Source organism: Parasteatoda tepidariorum, chromosome 10, assembly GCF_043381705.1.
Source record: "Parasteatoda tepidariorum isolate YZ-2023 chromosome 10, CAS_Ptep_4.0, whole genome shotgun sequence".
NCBI classification, from domain to species: domain Eukaryota; kingdom Metazoa; phylum Arthropoda; class Arachnida; order Araneae; family Theridiidae; genus Parasteatoda; species Parasteatoda tepidariorum.
In genome coordinates, this window is record NC_092213.1 from 9,908,522 (window position 1) to 9,929,187 (window position 20,666).

The 20,666-nt window shown below is 32.1% G+C and overlaps 3 protein-coding genes across 3 annotated transcripts in view; 2 read left to right on the forward strand and 1 right to left on the reverse strand.

The window, feature by feature from the left end:
• Nucleotides 1-14,045, reverse strand: part of LOC110283434 (pancreatic lipase-related protein 2-like) — a 28,017-nt gene extending 13,972 nt beyond the window's left edge. Inside the window, exons 1-2 of the mRNA XM_071186086.1 lie at nt 13,881-14,045; nt 3,545-3,801 (exon numbers count right to left, since the gene is read on the reverse strand). Of these exons, the coding sequence (XP_071042187.1) occupies nt 3,545-3,801; nt 13,881-13,992 (369 nt within the window). The 5' untranslated portion in view covers nt 13,993-14,045. The remainder of the gene's footprint in view (nt 1-3,544; nt 3,802-13,880) is intronic.
• Nucleotides 14,046-15,144: 1,099 nt separating this feature from the next.
• On the forward strand, nt 15,145-17,424 carry LOC122270452 (zinc finger MYM-type protein 1-like). Its single transcript, XM_071186563.1, has 2 exons — nt 15,145-15,191; nt 16,506-17,424. Exons 1-2 carry the CDS (start codon nt 15,145-15,147, stop codon nt 17,422-17,424), a joined length of 966 nt encoding a protein of 321 aa, XP_071042664.1.
• A 671-nt stretch (nt 17,425-18,095) lies between these two features.
• On the forward strand, nt 18,096-19,151 carry LOC139426735 (zinc finger MYM-type protein 1-like). Its single transcript, XM_071186564.1, has one exon. It carries the CDS (start codon nt 18,096-18,098, stop codon nt 19,149-19,151), a length of 1,056 nt encoding a protein of 351 aa, XP_071042665.1.
• The last annotated feature ends 1,515 nt before the right edge of the window (nt 19,152-20,666 follow it).

Below are 20,666 nucleotides of genomic sequence, written 5' to 3' on the forward strand. Positions count from 1 at the left end.
TAAAATTTGTTTGTTTTGGTTAACATTTATCACGCAATTATAAAATTAATTTTGGTAAATAGGGGAGAGTTGGATAAAACGGCATAGTCGGACAAAACGGGATACGTCGCCTAGGGACCAGACTATTGCAGCTATCTAGCGGATGACGACAGAAACTTGTTATTTGACTGTGATTATATCATTTTTAGCGCGTACAGTCTCGAGATCACTAGTTGATAGAAAGTTGTAGGTCTCAGAACTTTTTTACTCCATTTTTTTTGCCACTTTCTACATTTACGTGCGTTGTTTTTCGCATTGTACTGCCTATATATATAGGATTACAATTCCGGTGAGTATTACATTTGATGAAGCATGTATTAACGAGTATTCTCATGTCTAGTCAATCTAATTTTTCTTTTACGTTTAGGCAGCAGCCATGTTTGTTTTGAAAAGTGTCTGAGTCTGACAAAACGGGATACTTATGAATTGGATAAAACGGGATAGAGTTTTTTTATATCCCGTTTTATCCACATATTTATTTGTTGGCCTAATATTTTTACTATATTATTATTACTATATTGAAAGAAAGGTAAAAAAGGCTCGTACAAATACATTGACCCCTGGATTGGCAGCAGTGAAAAAGTTGGACAGATAAGAGACAGTATTCAATGTTGAACAAGAAAAAACGCGTGAGCATGTATTGGCTCGAGAAGAGAGATTATTTGGTACAACTCTAACAGACATACGAATGCTAGCATTTGAGTTAGCTGAGAGAAACAATATTTAGCATAATTTTAACACAGGGAAAAAATGGCTGGGAAGTGTTGGTTGCAATTATTTATTGGTAGGCATGAAGAACTTAGCCTCCAAAAACCAGAACCCACGAGTATGGTCCGAGAAAAAGGGTTTAATCGCACTGCAGTTAAATAGTTTTTTGAACTTTTGAATTCTCTATTAAGTAAACATAGGATTACTCCAAATGATATTCCAAATGACGACAGTGAAAATGATGGAATAAGTGTTCATGGTTGAAAACTCATAAAATCTTTAAAAACTTATGTAGCATCATTATTTTTGTGTACTTAATTATAAAACAACAGTTTAAAAATGTTAGAAGCAGTAAAATCCCATAAATAAAATTTTTAGAAATTTTGCTTTACAGTTTTCTGTCAATTAATTATGTTTTTAGTTAATTTTACGCAAAAAATTAAGCATTGCAAGCCCTATCCCGTTTTGTCCGACCCAGGTACGCTAAAACGGGATATGTAAGAGTTTGGAAAATGATTTTTTTTCCTATTTCACAGTCATTAAAATTAGTTTAAAATATGTTTTTTCTGAGCTTCACTAAGTAATGTAGCTATAAAAAAATAAAGTGTCGTACTCTTTAACAGATTTTCCCTAGTAAATAAAAACAATAATGGTATCCCGTTTTGTCCAACTTTCCCCTACTTATTATTTTTATCATTTTATTAAATAAAAGTCAGAATTTTTTTGAATTGTTGGGTATACAAATTTTTAACTCATTTTGAAGTATGATGCAAAAATTATATACCTTACAATTTAAACATTTTCCACTCTTGTTTAATAAAACAATAAAAAATTTTAAATATTAACTGACATGTATTTTTTGCATGAATTATCTTTTGATAAACAAATTTTATAATTGTGTGAAAATTTTTTTAAAATTCAATAAAGGAGTTCTCGAGATATGGCAGAATACGCTAAAAGCAAAATCAACATTAATGGGCTCAAACTTTAGACCACTCACTCCCCTAAGTAAACTATGGGGACCATATTTCTTAGATTGCGGTTACCCCCTATATTTTGGGAATCAAAAATCAAAATCCGTTGAAAAAAGTTTATGTTTATTCAGAAAAAGTGCTTTCTATGCCTGTTTCCATAATTTAAAATATCGTGTGCACTAACTAATTAGCATATTTGAGGCAACCCCCTGAATCTTTAACATTAGAAAGACTGAAACTTAGTATATTCCTATATTGGCCAAAAGCAGTAAAAATTACTGCATTGTGAAAGAATAATTAATGCTTGTGAAAGAATGCTCCCTAACATTGAGAAAGAATAACTAATGTTGATATTTGTTTCATTAATTTTTAATATTTTTTTATATTATTTACGGTTATACACTATCTACCAATAAGTATTTGGACACGTGTTATTGAAATGAAAAACAAATCTTATTCATAATCAATAGTTGATAGAGCCTCCACAAGAGGCGATTGCGTGAACCCTCTGGGGAATACTTTCCGCAAGTCCTTGTTGACGGCTTGTGGTATTTTCTTCCACTTGGCTTGGAGAAGATATGTAAGTTCCTTCACCGATTTTGGACTGGTAGTACACCCCTTAATTCGGCGATACAACTCATCGTAGAGGTTCTCGATAGGGTCCTGGTCTGGGCTCTGAGCAGGTCAGTTCATTCGATTAACCCCATTGGCACCAAACCAAGTCTTAGTGACCCTCGCAATATGACAGCTGGCATTGTCGTCTTGGAAGTAACAGGGCTCCACCCCGTAAAACTGCCACAACGTAGGAAGCACATTGTTATCCAAAATAGTGCAGTAGGCATCTTGCATGGGACTAATGCCGATGTTGTTCCCTACACGATATATACCGGCGGAGGGCGTGACGTATCTCAGGACCTCAAATATAGTCAATTGCATAAGTATCCAAAGACTTATTGATAGATAGTGTATAACAAGTTATTAATGAATATTAACAAAAAAAATTTACTTCGATTGGAAGAAAAAAAAAATCAATGCATCATTCTTTGTACATTTTTTGCAAATGAAAAAGCAGTTAAAAAGCAGTCAAAATGACTTCCTTGGGCAATCTAGTGTTAAGAATGAGTCCAAGAATGTGAAGATCCAAACATTAAATCAAAAGTTGCTCTGGGTGGTTGGTTTTTTATTGGCGCACTGTACATGGTAGGTTGTTTTACTAATTAACATCACACAAGATCTGCACAATTGGTTATTGGTGACGGTCTGTGAAACATCCCTGAGGATAAACCGTAGACCGCATACATACGTCACATCCTGTTTTACACGGAGAACATTTTCACACACCATCCCTCCCCATATCGTAGTTTAGACCCGAACCAGAGCACGATCCATCTCCGATCCAGTACCTCCCGAGGTATTGATGTCATGTAAATAAAAAAATAGTAGCGTTGCTGCCAGTCACATCGTTACCAAGGCGACGGAGGTAAAAACTGCGACCTTGAGAATTTTATTTATACAATTTTAATTAAAAGAAGCATATTAAAGAGTAAACTCTAAGTCCATTACACTTCAAAGTGAACAAGAATATGGCATAAATTAATTTCAAGATGTATTAATCTAACTTTAGAATCGCGAAGTTTTCTGACTCATTTAGATTGTATCAAGTTAGCACAATATTATTTTGCATGGTACCCCGTTTTCAATAGTATATACATCTAACAGGTTGTATTCATTATATAGATCTAATTAAAAGTTAAAAAACTGCTAATTTTATAACATTGTTAAATTAGATAATAAAAATAATGAAATCTTTAAAGCTTCCTTACTGTAACTGATTTTGGATGACCTAAATATCCGTGAACGAGTACTTTTGTTGGTAAATTATCTTTGAAGGGAGACTTCGACAGTGATTCTGGTGTTGGTTTCAGATCAAAGGGCTTCTTTTGATTGGAGCGTGTATACAACAGAAACTTTGTGTGCAGTTCTTGTGGTGGTACAGTTACTGGTCTGTACAGAGGATGGTACCAAGGTGGACCGGTATAGAAACATCCCAAATCTCCGAAACATTTTGTCGTGAAATTCACTGCGAAAAAGAAATGACATTATTTAGCAATCGACATAAAACCTTTTTTTTTCATTATTGTTTTAATGAAATTGTTTTTCAAAAAATGTCTTTATGTTCTGAGTCAAACATTCCAATGTACAGTCCGCAAAAAAAAAATATATCACCCTGAATAACTTTCGTTCAAACGATCGGATTTTCACGAACTAAGTGTCAATCTTAATGGTTCCGGGGGGTGACCTCAAATATGCTAATTAATTAGTGCTAACTATTAATTAAGTTACGAAATCAGACACAAAAACGTACTTTCTCTGAATAAACATGTATTTTTTTTTACAAATTTGGAATCCAGACACTTGAATTAGGGGGAGGGGTAGACAAAGTTTTGAAAAAATTGGGTCTTAAATTGGGACACAATAAAGGTTTATATATTTGGCGATAGTCCAGAAAACCGCCAAAAAAAAGTCGCCAGCGCAAATTAATATTTTAAGGTAACCCATTGACTAATTCAAAAAAAGAAGACCAGAGTGCCTAGTGAAATGTAATAAATACATTGCCTAGTCAAATGTAATAAATATTAAAATATTTATTACATTTCACTAGGTTGCAAAGCAACCAATTTCTTACTGTAAAAAAAAATTTAAATAATGTTCTGTGATTACTCGGAGATGTTTAATAGGAATATCTCAAAGTTAATAGAAAATATCTCAAAGTTTCTAGGATATAGACAATTTTTAAAGCTAATTTCTGAACAAAAAGCAAAATTTTTTTATTTTAATCTCCTTTGAAAAGAAAATTTGAAACGATTTATAAATTATTTATAATTTTCTAAGTTTTTAGAATTTAAATACATGAACTTTTTATCTGATATTATTTAGATTATATTGTTTTTGTTATACTTATTCGAGGATTTCATACTAAAATCAAATTAACATAACTTATTATGGCTATATACAAAATTTTAGGGATAATCATTTTTACAGCTTTAATCGAGTGTTCTAGGCAAGAAAGTTTGAAGAAAAAAAAGTGCTTGAAAAATAAAATGTATATTGTATAGTAATTCTAATGCGCATTCACAAGGTTTTCTATAATTTACGATATTTCTTTTTTCTATAACTCAAGGAATTGCTGAATGTTTAGTGGTATTTTAAAAACATTGAAATATGTTATGTTTAAGAATAAGATATTGAAATAATATGTTGCATATTGTAAGATTCATTGTTTAAAAAATCGCTTCATTCTGCTAGATATTTAGGTTACAAGGCTTTCTTTGGATAAAGATGATTAGCAAATACCATCCTCATCTTTCGATACATTCTGAAACTTACATTCGCAAATTCACCATAAAATGTCGCAGAGCATATTCTTCAAATACGATTACAGCTACATTTACCAGCAAATACTGCTACTAAGATTATTTTTGTTTTCTTATATATGTTACCGGACAAAGTATGAAACGCCGGTATTGAATAGAATGCGTAGGCATTCTATACAATGCCGGATGTTTTCAGCAAAGTATGAAATGTGAGAGGTATTACATACTTTCCCTAGGCATTCTATAGAATGACAAATGTTATTTAGGCAAAATATGAAAAAAACATACTGATGAGGTCATTATGTTATATTAATGATGTGCATGTTACTGTGAATGACCGTAATCGGTGGTTGTTGACTTTCACCGGTGAATGTTGACAATCACATAGTCGCTTTGGTGAATGTCCGAAATATTTATTACATCCGATTTGATATTAATTTATTTGTGGATATAATTACATTTATTCGATATTTTAATACTTACTGACGATAGATTAGAAGAAACATAAGTGTTTGGAGTATCAGGCTAATATATATCGGGCAATGGCTCTGAACCTTATAAAAACATCGGTGTAGGATATACCGGACAGTGACACTTGACCTTAAAAAAACTTCAGTGTAGGGCAGGGATGCCGAACCAATGGCACGCGTGCCATTTATGGCACGCGACACACTATTCTGGGCACGCCACTGACCACAACGTTCACTATGAAGCATATTAACAAATTAAAATTCGCAAAAACAAACAAAAGATTAATATTTTATGCCAAAAAAACAATCAATTAATAACCATAAAAAACACGCTAACAATAAATAACCAGCAAAAAAAGATTTAACAGTACTGCTTAACTGACATCTTACAACCTAACATAAGTTATTTGTCATCTAATCTGCAACAACAGAAGTCACACTGATATTACTTTAAGCTGAATTACGCTTATAACTGAGACATTGAAAAATATTTGTTTGTTTTTTTCACGGTAAATAAAGAGTTTTGATTTGATAGTATTATTATTTTCCGAATAATCGCGAAGTCAAAATTATTTGACGGCACGTCTATGACCTCATTAAACTATTTTTTTGAAAAAATGGCACGTTGGTGCATAAAGGTTCGCCATCCCTGGTGTAGGGTATACCGGGCAGTGGCACTTGTCCTTAAAAAAACATCAGTGTCTGGTATACAGGCAAATGTATACTGGGCAGTGGCAATTAACTAGACCTTTGGTAAATGTCCGAAATATATACTAGGTCTAGTTAAGTGCCAAAACTCGGTAATACATTTGTCCGGTATATCCTGCACTGATGTTTTTTTAAGGTCAAGTGCCACTGCCTGGTATACATTTGTCCGGTATACCCTACAATGATGTTTTTTTTAAGGTCAAGTGCCATTGCCCGGTATGGATTTGTCCGGTTTACCCTACACTGATGTTTCTTTTAATCTATCGTCAGTGAGTGTTAAAATATTGAATAAATGTAATTATATCAGCGAATAAATTAATATCAAATCGGATGTAAAAAATATTTCAGACAATCACCAAAGCGACTGTGTGATTGTTGACATTCACCGATGAAAGTCGACATTCTCCAGATTTCGGTCATTCACAGTAACATGCATTTCTCAAAAATAAAAAGTCCCGTAGTGGACTGATCGTTAAGACACGGTTCCCAGCAGATCACCGAAGTCAAGCATCACTGGCTGCGGTCAGTGTGCGGGTGGGTGACCACTTGGATCAGTCTGCGTAGGGACCGAGGGTGTGCGGTATTGGTCCTCGTTAAACTGTGCTACCGTAAAGTGCTCGACTTCGCGCGCAGGTCGTCGGGCTACCGAAGCGGGGGTGCCATCCCCTCCGCAGAGGATCAAAATTGTGATGGCATGTCTTCGGATCATCCTCCGGGGTGTTTCCCAGACCGTCGCCAATAGCCCATTGTGCAGCTCTAGTGCGACGTAAATTAACAACAACAACAACAACATCAAAAATAAAAATGTCATTCTGAAAAAAGAAAACTGAGAGTTCCATTAAAAAACATTTATTCAAAATGTGCAAAGAAAAGTAAAAAGTTGTGCAAGACATAATTTATGCCTGTCTTATTAAGGGAAACAAAATTTTCATACAAAAGAAAAGAAAATAACCTAATTGTCATTTTTGAATGACATTTTGTCGAATGCATTTTATACTTTACCGGTTTCTCATTTGGCATTCTATAGAATGCCTAGGAAATGTGTGAAATATACACCGAAGAGACATTACATTATAGCCCCCCTGCTAATAACACGTAGGACGACCTTTAGCTCTCAAAACTGCTAGCACCCGCTGTGGCATTGATTCCTCAAGGTGCTGATAAAGTCTGAGGTATCTGGTACCAAGCGCTCACCAACTGGTCCTGCAATTCCCTCACATTGCGAGGGGGTAGCATGGCAGTATGAATTTGGTTTTCCAAGTAGGACCACAAATGCTCTATTGGATTAATGTCAGGTGAATTTGGGGGCCAAGATATGACTTGAAAGTCACTGGAATGTTCCTCGAATCAATCCATGACGATTCAACCCTTTTGACATGGTGCATTATCTTGTTGGTAAACACCATCATCCGCAGGAAAAACTGTTGCCATGAATGGGTGAACCTGGTCTGCAATTATATTCAAGTAGCTTACAGAAGTCAGGGATTGTTCTATGAGGATTATTTCCTTCTTAACAAAATAAGGCATTTTCCCCCTAATAACACTTTATACTACAATAATATCTTGGGAATCGTGCTAAAGTAAAAAATTAAACAAAATAGTTTAGTATATTATCCGGAAAAAAATCTACATCGAATCATAAAGAAAGAGTAAAAGATATAATGAAATAATAAGTAAATCACACGTGATCAGATAATTAAATTTCACAACTAAGATGTTAGGAAGACATTTAAGATGCTGAGATATTTTAAGACGCTTAAAAATTTTGGCTACGTATTCGACAGCTTTTTATGTTCAGTATCTTTATACTCTTTGTAGTGACTTCTAAAACATCAATACTATTTTAGATAATCTATGTTGAAGTCACAAGAAACAAAACAAAAAAAGACAATCAATAATTTAGACTCTTTTTTCGAAAAAAATAGTATGCTTAGTAAATAATCAGCTGTTCTGCATTTAATAATTTTAAACAGCGGAAAGTTTTTAATTTCTCAACAAGGTTTTATTAGTTAGCAAGCAATAATTCTTTTAAAAAAAACTTGACAATAATTTAAAAAGGAACTTTACTTTAAAGAAAACCTAAATTAAAGTACTAAAAATAATTTATTAGTATATTAATGATGAAATAATAAACGTAGTAGGGTAAAGAATAAGATTTTTAAAAATGGGGACAGGTGATTAAAAAATTACTCTTAAGATTAAGACGATATATAAGATGTTGACTACGTATTTTTATTAATATTTATAAAAAATATATTCAAGAAATTGATAAATATTTTATTCCAAATCTATTCATACGTATGTATATTATAGAAATTGTATCAGTTATTGAGAAAAAAAACTAAAAAATAAAAAATAATCACATTAAATAAGCAAAATCTGGTGTATAATCATATTCAATCACAAGCATGCTTTTATAAAACTCGACACTCGTTGATTAAAATGTTTTATTCAAATTTCTTTACTAAATTGCAAATAGAATTTTAGACGACTAAAAAAGAAATATCGTATTTTATAGTTTTAAAAAAATAAAAATAAAAAGATTAGCAAACGATTATTAGCGAAAAAAATATGAATGAAATTTTACGCTACGCGCGCGAAGTCAAGTTCCTCGCAAGTTTATCACATTTTAATATTAATCGCCCCATTTAATCATTTCTTTATTGTCGCCAAATTATTTTTTTAAAAATAATTAATTTTAATTTTTCTCAGCTTCTAATAAATAAAAACAGTTGAAACTTTAGATTTTTCAATTGAAAAATATGTAGATTAATATGGTATAAAAAAATTCATACCTTATAATTCAAAATTTTTTCATCCTCAATTTAATTAAATAATAAAAAATAATTAATAATTATTAAAAATTATTTTTTTCATGAAATTATCTTTGGGTAAATGAGTTTTATGAGTGGGTGCAATTTTTTTTTGAATTGCTTCATTAGTTTCTAAAATATGACTGAAAACGCAAAAAACGAAATTAACATTAAGGTTTCAAAACTTTGAATCGCTCTCCTGGCCAAACTATGGGGACCACATTTCCCAGGCTGCGGTTACCCCCCATATTTTGAAGATAAGGAATCCAAATATGCAAAAAACATTATATGTTTATTTAGAGAAAGTACGTTTTTGGGTCTGATTTCGTAACTTAATTATTATTTAGCACTAATTAATTGGCATATTTGAGGTCACCCCCCAAAACCATTAAGATTGGCACTTAGTTCGTGAAAATCCGATCATTAGAACGAAAGTTATTCAGGGTGAAACCTTTTTTTCGCGAACTGTACATTGTTTAATAAATTGCACCACTGTTTTGAAAAATGGAGGTCTTTTGAATAAAATGAAATGATCTATAATACATTATATAAATACTAGGAGGCTTCGCCCCTGCTCGCTGGCCCTCGCCAACCCTCGGAACTGCTTTCGCAGTTCATTTCGGATTGCTTTGCAATCCGATGCTTGCTTTACTCTCTCATTGGATACGTTCTTAACGTCCAGCTTTTGTACACTTTTTTTGAACACTGAAGTTCCGAAAACTTTTCACTGTAGAAAATTCTAAACCTGTGCATTTCAATATTAATTTGAAATTGCAAACACACATATTTTTCTTAATCACACTATTCTAAATTTCAGTTGTTGAGAAAAGTGACTGTTGTAAGTTTTGTTTTAAAGTCTTTCCCACCAAAGGGCTAAAACCATGTGTTGTAAAACAATATGAAATAGTACTGTATGCCGGATGTAAAGCATCGGCTTCGATGAAGATAATTTTGTGAGAAATATTTTGATAATTTGATGAAAATTCACCCGATTAGACATATGATGCTCACTACGTGCTCTTGCGCGCCGAAGCCCATCAATTAAAAATGAAACTGTTGCCAACGCGAGAAAAGAAATATAATCGATTTTATTGATACATACGTAATAGCGTTTTAAATAATATAGATTAGCCATATGATGCCCACTACGTGCTCTTGCGCGCCGAAGCCCATCCATTAAATACGAAACTGTTGCCAGTGTGAGAAAAGAAATATCATTGATTTTATTGATACGTACGTATTAGCGTTTTATATAATATAGATTGTATTGATAACATCACGTGTTACATCTGGATGTACTGCATAATAAAAGTATGAAAGTGATTGCTAAATATTTAATGCGAAAATGCATAGCTGTGTTACGAAATGTTGTTCAAAAAAACAAAAAATTTTGACAATTGTTCGATTTATATGCAATTCCTTGCATGCAATATTTAACCCTTTTAAGACCTCGATTTTCGCGGCGCACCTTCATGGCGCATGATACCCTCTATGTAGTGTCTCTTTCCAACACCAGCAGCTCATGATCGCATGATTTTCCCTTCATGGCGCATGGTACCCTCTACGTAGCGCCTCTTTCTGACATCTGCAATGCATTATCACACGATTTTCCCTTCATGGTTATGGTATCCCATATGAAGTGACTCTTTCTGACACCAACAGCACGTGATCACATGGACGTGATTTCAATTCGGAATGTTTATTTTTAATTTTTAAGTAACCTTAAAAAATTTTGGTTACGTCAGTTGATAATTTCGATTAATGAATCAAGGAAAATAAATCTTCAATATGAGAAACTAAATTTATTATTATTATTTTATTTGATCTGGGGTATTTAAATGCGTAAGCAACTGCACGTGGTCAGATTTTTCGAAAGTATTGACCACGTGAATTACACGCGTACTAGTTTTCTGTTTTGATTTTGTGGAAGATCTGAAAAATATGAAATTCTTATTTGCTCATGTGGGAGTTGACTTGTTGCTTGCATATTCGGCTTCGCTAGATAATATTTTGTATGCTTTTCGTCGGTTTTGTAATTATTGTTTTTTTAAATATCGTGAACTTTTTATTACAGTATATTCATGTACTATCCAAGATAATAAACTGCAAATTTCAACGCATTTATGTGAAATTATAATTTCAGGTGAATTTTTAAATGGAATTAGACTTAAAAGAAAAAAGTGCATGCATATCCTTCTAAGCAGTTGGTCCCGGTAAGCGTTTTTTGCCCCCTCTCTTTTCATCGGTCTTTAACAGAGTGAAGAATCATTCTTTTTGAAATTATTTTCTCATATGACAGAGGAATAGAGATTTGTTTTGAGTCCTTACTTATAACCTTAAGAATCAGTTGATTATTAGTAACATGTTATGTTATTTTTGTGTATTAAAAAATAAAAACAGTAACCACCATTATCTCTATTTCCGAAAATATTTGTAGAACTTAACATCATTTCATATTACTATGGAGCTTTCGAAAAAAAAATGGGTTAGCCTTAAATATGTAACTGATATGAGATGAAAATACATTAGATGAAATGATATCATTAAATGAGATAATATTGATTGATATGATAAAACGATATGGTAAATTGAATTGATCATGCGCAATACTATTAATTGATATGATAAAACGATCGATAAAATGATATGATAATGCGCAATACTATTAATTGATATGATAAAAAGGTCAAATGAGATAGTGCAATTTTACATGATCTACTTTGAATAGTTTTTTTGTATCTTGTATAATATGAATTTTCCATAATTCAATTTAGAATCATAATAATTTTCATTGCATAAAGTAGGGAAAATTAATCCTGATTATAACTGAAATAATATTAAAGATAGTTGATAATGTACGAGAGTTTATAAGTGAACAGGAGAAATTGAAAAATTTTAATACTATATCAAAATTTAAAATACTAATTTTTAAAAGTTTCATAATTCTGGAAACATTATTCGACTTAAATACTTCCAATTTTAAAATTTTTCATTCCAAATTACAAAAATTAATATTGTGCAGAAATTTGGAAGCCTTACAATATAAAACGTCTTCAACCATTCGTGGAAAAAAAAGAAAACTAATAAACAATTGTTAGAAAACTAGGAGTGAAACATGGCTCGCTGCGCTCGCTCGCCAATGAACACAATGTTCTAGCACAAAGACATAATATATTATCATCAAAGACATAGTATTTTATCATCAAAGACATAGTATTGTACTTATGTAGAAGAATTCTACCAATGTTCTTATTGGCTTTTAAAAAAGTATATTAGCTATTTAGATTGTACATGGTGAAAAAATCAAAACATTAGCTAAATAAGAAACATATTAGCAAAATAAATTATCAAATATTGCTTCACTAATATTCTGCATTTTAAAGCGTGAAAATTCAATGCATAAATAAACGCGAAATATAAAAAAATTCAATGCATTCAATACAAACACTTAAACGTTTTTTAGACGTTTAGGTAGCTCCCAGTAGAAAAATATCAATTCAACAGCGGCCTTTTAAAGCATTCTCACTTCAATTAATTAATTAATTCCTAATTGAGTTTAAATTAAATATTGTCATGTTTTTAGTGCATGAATCTGAATTGAGCAACCTGATAATGCTCACTCTGATTATTGTTTTCTGGTTGCTCACTACGTGCTCTTGCGCGCCGAATCCAATCAATTAAAAATGAAAACTGTTGCCAGCGCGAGAAAAGAAATATCATCGGTTTTATTGATACATACATACATACGTACGTATTAGCGTTTTATATAATTTAGATAGATATCGTTCTTCTACATAAATTTATCTTCGGATAAACAGATATTGTAATTGTACACAAAAATGTTTTTATTTGCTTTAAAAGTTTTGATAAAAAGTCGCAGTCACGTCATCGATGACGATGATTGTTTCATAATAATTGTTATTTTATGACATAAAATTTTTTTTTCTTTCTTTCTTTTTTTTATTTGTTTTTCACAAATTTGAAATTTCCGCCTAAAATGATGCTAAAGATATTAAAAAGAATTTGTTTTGGTTCGGAAGTGGCCCGGATGTATACTAACTCATATTACAGCAACAAATTTAATCAATAATGACGTGTGTCAACGTTGCCGAGAGGTCACATTCGTCGTCTTTTAGAGACAAAGAGGCCGAGTTCGATCCTCAGAACTCAAAGAAAATGTAAAAATCGTTAAATGTAATATAAGGTTTTATTTATTGTTTCTGTAATCTTCTTAAAGTTTCCAGAATGGTCTAATTTGTCACTTCCTGTTCCGTTACTTATTTCTACAAAAGGCCAGGTGTTTCAAACCACTTACTTTGTACGTTAGAAGGTTCTTAATAAACCTCTTTAATTCTCTAGACCAGTGGTTCTTAACCTTTTTAAGCCGCGACCCAAATTTGAGAAATATGTTCATGTCGCGACCCCAAAAAAAGTCAAAATTAGGCTGAGTAAGCCACAATGACTTCTTCTAGGAGGTGTTGGTATTACTTATTATTTGGTGTATTACTAACTTTTTTGGTTGGACTCAGCGCGACCCTAGAAATATGCTTCGCGACCCAATTTTGGGTCGCGACCCATAGGTTAAGAACCGCTGCTCTAGACAGATTTAGATTCATTCTACGTGACAATATGATCGTAATATTAAATATCCTCAAAATAATTTACTATTATTAGTTATGTCATCCACACAAAAACAAACTTAATTATCTGTATAGCTATAATTTAAATATCAATGATTTAATAACTATACAATAAATATTGTTTATATTCTAGTTTCTTTTAGAACTTACTTACTGTGGTTATAGGCATCGTCCGGATACACATTTTTTACGCTTAATTTATCACTTAAATCATCACTTAAAGCTGTGCTAACTAAGGACGCCGCAATAAGTAAAGTCAGACACATTTTTACTCAAACTTTTAACATTCAAAAGCCAAACTGAAAATACTTTAGTTTGATAACTAATCTAATCGAAAAGTTGTGTGACAGGCAGAAAATAAATCCTTTTTATTATATTTTTAAATTGCTATGTCATTATTTAAAATGACTCTTAAATGAATTTAAATTATTTTAAAATCTGTAGTATATCATTTCATGTTTCTATTGCCGCAAACTATCTAAATTAAATAGTTGTATTTGCCATATATTGCGGGTATACCTGAGGTCAATTTAGTTCTCAATGTGCAAGGTAATGAAATATAATCTAGGGTATAAATAAAGCAAGATTCGGTACAAAGATAATATATGCACCTGTCTAAACACATATATTTGGAATTTATTAAGCTTTTGCCTGTCATCACGCAAAATAATTTTTATTTTTTAAAAATTGTCTCATCATAAATTTAAATGATTTTTAATGTATTTTTACTATAACTCTTTAATGTATAACTCGCCATTAGTTATAAATGAGATTGTAGAGGAAATGAAAATATGAGATGAATGAACGAATGGAGATGAGATGAATTAATAGATGAGAGGAAAATAGATGATATGATATCAAAGTATGAAATAATATTGATTGATAAGATATAGTTATATCAATAGATGAGATGAAGTAATGTAATTTCATATACTCCGTTTTCAATTTCATAAGTGTTTTTTTTTATATAGAATAATATTAATTTTCTATCACTAGATTTGGTATCTATTTATATATTTCTCTTACACGGCACCAAAAAAAAGCCTCATTATAACTCCCCGACTGCCAACGCTAGAAAATCGGCCAATGATTGCTGCTAAAAATGTCACATGGCAAATGTCACATGAAGTGGCTCAACATATGATGTCTAGTTGACAAATTGTCACCCGATTTTTAACAATCATCACCAAGTTGAACCTGAAAAATATAACTATTATCTTTTTTAACGCAGTGATTAGTATGTAATAATATAATAATTTTATATCCATTTTTAGTAAGAAATATTAACTACTTTACTTCTATTATTTTTAAACAATAATATTNATGTCTTTGACGATAAAATACTATGTCTTTGATGATAATATACTATGTCTTTGTGCTAGAACATTGTGTTCATTGGCGAGCGAGCGCAGTGAACCATGGTTCACAGCGTGAACCACATAGGATTGCGTATCAATTCTCGCGGGTAGGCGAGCGTTAGCGAACAGGGGGCGGAGCCTCCTAGTTATATTAATTTTCAATGTGTAAACCAGTGAATGTGTAAACCTACTCATACCTGAAATAATATTTGTATTAAAGACAATTGATGATGTGCATGAGTGCATGGGGAATCAGAAAAATCTAATAATACTAAGTGAAAATTTAAAAATACTAAACTCTCTTAAAATATTTATATTTCTGAAGAACAGTCGCGTGGCGTCCGGTCATCGCACGATGCGGTGATGACCAAGCAATATTTCAGAGAATTAGATAGAGTATTTTGAGTTTAAATATAATTTAAAAAATATGATTTTTCCAAAAAACAAAAAAAATCCCGATCAAAAATGTGTAAAAACCAAGGAGAAACCTCGCGCGATCCGCAAGCTTTAGCGCATCCAAATAACTTTTTTTCCTGCCTCTGTCATTGACTGGGCCCTCCCCCCATCCCTCGCATCTTTTTACCGAACTAAAAGTACACTACTCATCGCAGATTTTTGCTCTTCTGTTGGACAGAAGCCAAGAAGCTCTTTCACTCTTCAAGTGAAGGGGTTAGATTTTAAACTAGAACAGCGTTGCTGTTCCGTTATCCGCTGTACTTCCCTGTTCTTATGAAATGTTATTCAGTTAAAATTTCTCTTTTTTTTAAAAGGGTGATTTTTTTATTTTGCAGGACTTTTGGATCAATTTTTCTCTTTTACTATATTGAATATTCTGTTTTTTTTTTTCCTGAGATGGTTTAGTTAATATATTGAAAGTTTTAGGGAGGGAGTTAGATCGTAAGTTAAAACAGTCAACTTCCGATGTGCACGTGTGTTTTAGATATTTCTGTTTGTTTGGTTGGTTTGTTGTTCAGTGATTTTTGTCTCCTGCTGTGTCATAGATATTTTTACTAATTGGGATGGTGTTTTGATTATTTTTTGGTAAGTTTTTGAATCGTCTTAGAATATTAGTATGTGATAATTCAGTGATTTCATTGAATGAACTGAAATTTTTTCCCCATTGATGCCCATTTTACTGATTCGAACATGGCTGAATCGGATATTATACAAGAACTCCAGAAAAAAACCTTTCGATTCTTTAAAATTTGAGGATAAACTGCATATTGTCCAAAATGGTAGACCTTGTCCATCACTTAAAAATTTATCGTCTAAGTAAAAGAAAGAGGCAGAGAATATACCAGACACTTTACAGTTTCTAATTATGATTCTCTTACTTGGCTCTGTGGCAGTGAAAGCTTGTCCAAACGTTTTTGCTGGCCCTGTCTTTTATTTTCCAAATCCAAAAACGTTTGGAATTTTAGTAGTTTCAGTAATTTGAATGGATCAACCAAGGCACACGAAAATTCTGAATCACATCTTCAGTGTGTAGTAGACCTGTATAAATTTGGAAAGCAGCGAACAGATGAAGGAATAGACAAAACCCTCAAAGTTAATAACAATTTGCATAACCCAAAATTTAAGAAAAATCGTGAAGTTATAAGACGAGTCATAGCAGCGACATGTTTTCTTGCCAAACAAAAATTACCCTTCGGAGGGCACAATGAAAAAACTTCCTCTTTGAATCAAGGAAATTATGTTGAAACTTTAAATCTTTTAAAACTCTACGATCCAGTTCTAGCAGAACATTTTGAAAATTCCGCAGTTTTTAAAGGCACTTCAAATGATATACAAAACGAACTAATTAGTATTATTAGTGAAGAACTGATAGAAACTATTAAAGGAGAAATAGAAGAAGCAGATTTTGTAGCTTTAATGTTAGATGAAGCGTCGGATATTAGAAGAAGGTCACAGCTCTCTACAGTTTTGAGATATGTTGTGAAGGGAGATAGCAGTGTTACAGAGAGGTTTGTTGGATTTACCGACTTAAGTGCAGACCGCACGTCTCCTGGTTTACTCGAGCACGTACAGAAAACTGTAAGTGAATATAAACTGGCTGATAAATTCGTTGCTCAGACGTACGATGGTGCTGCTGTAATGTCAGGCCATTTGTCAGGTTTACACAAAAAGGGTACAGATCCAAAAGCTCTATTCATGCACCGTTATGCTCATGTATTAAACTTTGTTTTATCTCAGGGCATGAATAATATTTTAGAATGCAACACAATCTTTTCAACACTAAGCGCAATTGCAAAATTTCATCGCATTCTAGTAAGCAATCCTTTGCAATGCAGGTGTAAGGATCGCATAAGTTTAATTTTATTACAGCAGAGAATAGTTTAACTTTTATAAAAAAAAAGTGGCAACATTCAGATACGTAAATAGAACGCTTCGCAAAAACATATATTTCGCTGTTTATTATTTTTCATTAAATACTTTTTTAAAATATCTTTTCACTTCTTTATTATATTGCATATTAATTAAATTCCTTGTCATTCAACTTTATCTGATACAGGAATACTTAAAAAAAAGTATTCCTTCTATTGCTCCAACAACATGGTGCTTTACCTCAAGACTGGTGAATACGGTAGAATAGTACCGTGAACAAATTATTGATTTTTTACTAGCATTTATGAAAGTTCGGGTAGACTATACTTGAGGGTGCCCCCGCCAAGTTGTGATCGCGATTGATCGCCAAGCTGGGCGATGTTGAAAACCAACCGTGATTCTGATTAATTTAGATTTTAATCGTGATTCTGATTAGTTTAGAGTTTAGCGTGGGTAGACTATATTTGAGGGTGCCCCCGCCAAGTTGCGATCGGGATTGATCGCCAAGCTGGGCGATGTTGAAAAACAATCGTGATTCTGATTGGTTTAGATTTTAATCGCGATTCTGATTAGTTTAGAATTTATCGTTGTTTTTAAACGAATTTTTAAATGAAATTTCAGAGATCCGTTCGTTCTACTTTGGATACCGGCTGGTAAGGTTATTTTTGCTTTATTTGGTACTAAAAATGAATACTGTCAATAAGATAAATCTTAAGCTTCTGTACGATTTTAATAAGAATGAAAATAAAACAGTGATTGACTGGTGTATGAATGAAGGTTTAATTAGTAATAGATATAAATGTCCTGTTTGTGCTTTACCACGGCGTTCCGGGCAAACAATTATGGCGCCAAACGTAAGTCGCCAATTTCGCCAAGGGGCACCCTCAAGTATATTTCTCCCCGAGACTGTCTTTTTATTAAATCTGTTTTCACCTTTGTTTTCCCGAACAGATTTATTATTTCAAGTGTTGCAGGCAGACAGTACCAATATATTGTCCTGCTTAAATGTTATCAGAGACTTTCAAGAAGTCTTGGAGAATGCAAGAAAGTGTGATGAAAGTGACATTATTGGATTTCCCGTAATTTGGGAAAAAACTGTTTCAGTGGCAGGATTGCCGAAAAATTCAAGAAAAAGAAAAATTCATGGTAACAACGAAAGTTCACTGACTTTAGAACAACGATGCAGAAAGCTGTTTTATGAAGTAACACATAATTTAATTAGCCATTTAAGCAGCCGGTTTTCTTCTCTGAAAAAACTGGCATTCTTTGATTTGCTAAATCCTAAACAGTTCAAGAATTTTACAGAAAAAAATGACTTCCCTGAACAACTTTTAACTAATTTAGGAGAATTATATCCACAAGCCTTTGATATTACAGGGTTGAAAAATGAACTGATTGTATTTCACCGGACTTCTACATTTAACGACAAATGCCCACAAAAACTAATAAAATTTCTGAAAGAAGGAAATTTACATTTCTTCTTCAAGGAAATTTTTAAGCTCTCCAAATTAATTTTGACCATTTCTGCAACAATAGCACTAGTAGAAAGGAGTTTTTCTGCAATTAAAAGGATTCATACACACAAGAGGTCCACACAAACAGAAGACAGTCTCAGTAATTTGGCTTTGTTGTCCTTTGAAACGGAACTGTTGATGTCTTTAAAAGAGAGGGAAGACTTCTACATCAAAATCACTAACAAATTCACTTCAAAAACAAGAAGGCTGGAGTTCATGTATAAGTGAAGGTAAGATTTAAAGTTTCTCTTTTGAGCATTCAACCATTGCATTTTAGAGTTAATAATTTTTCACCACAAGCTTAAATAATTGCGATGACCACCGAAAATTTTCCCGCCACGCCACTGCTGGAAATACTATTTGATCAACGACCTAATTTTTCACTTAAAATTGCATAATTTAATATTGTGTCGAAGTTCGTAAGCCTCATAATTAAAAAAAAAAAATTCTAATTCTAACTATTAGAAAAAGAAAACTAATAAAATGTTCAACTTCGTATCCGTGTAATTTTGAATCAAATCTAGAAGACAATGGAACTCCTGGATTAAATATTGGGAGAGATTTGCTTCCGTGGAGGACTTTTTGATGGAACTAACCCGCATTTGCGTTACGTGGAAATGAAAACCACGAAATTTTTTCATTGTAGATCTGGCGGCAAGGTCACTCCTTCAACAGCTATTCGAAGTTCCAAGAATTTGTAGGGCGAAAAGGCAAAAAAACGTGAAAAAAAATGACTCAAAACATTGGTAAATTAATTTGAAACAGAACCCTCCCAACGTTTGAAGATCAATTTCTCAATATTTTTTTTCCTCATTTATTAACAAACTTGCAACCGATAGGCTCCCATTTCATAATCACATACTGTTACAGATGTACGTATTACGGTAAAATACATTATTTTTTATTTTCAATTCACTATAAGGGTCATTCTCACACAAACAGTCATTTTCATGTCCCCAGTATATTTTATGTTTGTTTTACAGCTTACGAAGAAAAAAATTCAGGGAAAGTGTCCTTCAGAATGCAAGCTAACAAAAGAATAAAAATAAAATTATCAATTTTTATTTTTTATTTATTTTAGGTAATTAAAATATACCAATATGTCATTCCCTCACTTGTCCCCACTGCTGATTTAAAAAAAGAAAAAAATTGTTACTGAAATAAAAAATTTTTTTTTTGTAAATCCGTGTTTTTTATTTCAGAATACTAAAATATAGAATTCAGAAAATCAATTTTAAATTTAATTTCTGATAAAAATATTAACACAGCACTATTTTAAACTTTGTCCCCAGTTTAAACTTTGTTGTTGCTTTCATGCATGAATATAATTGTATGTGATTGACTTCAGAAATTAATAAGGCCAAACTGTTATTTTTAAATTTTATTGAATTCGTCATTCCCTCACTAGTGTATAAAGTGAGGGAATGACGCTGAGGTGAGGGAATGATTCAAGATGAGTTTATTATCAAGTTATTTTTTGTTCAATCGTGCCAGCCAATTTTATTTCCCAAACCTGTAAAAACTATTAAATATATAAGACTAAATTATAATAAATATGAGATATACTTAGTATGTTATCATTTTCAAACTTTAGGTAGATGTAACTTAGATAAAAACATGTATTAAAATAAAATATCATTCCCTCACTATTAGTGTCAGTCCCTCACTTTTTAAATAGTGAAAATAATTAATTTACTTATTAATTAATTTGAAAAATAAATTAAAAAATATCCACAATTCATA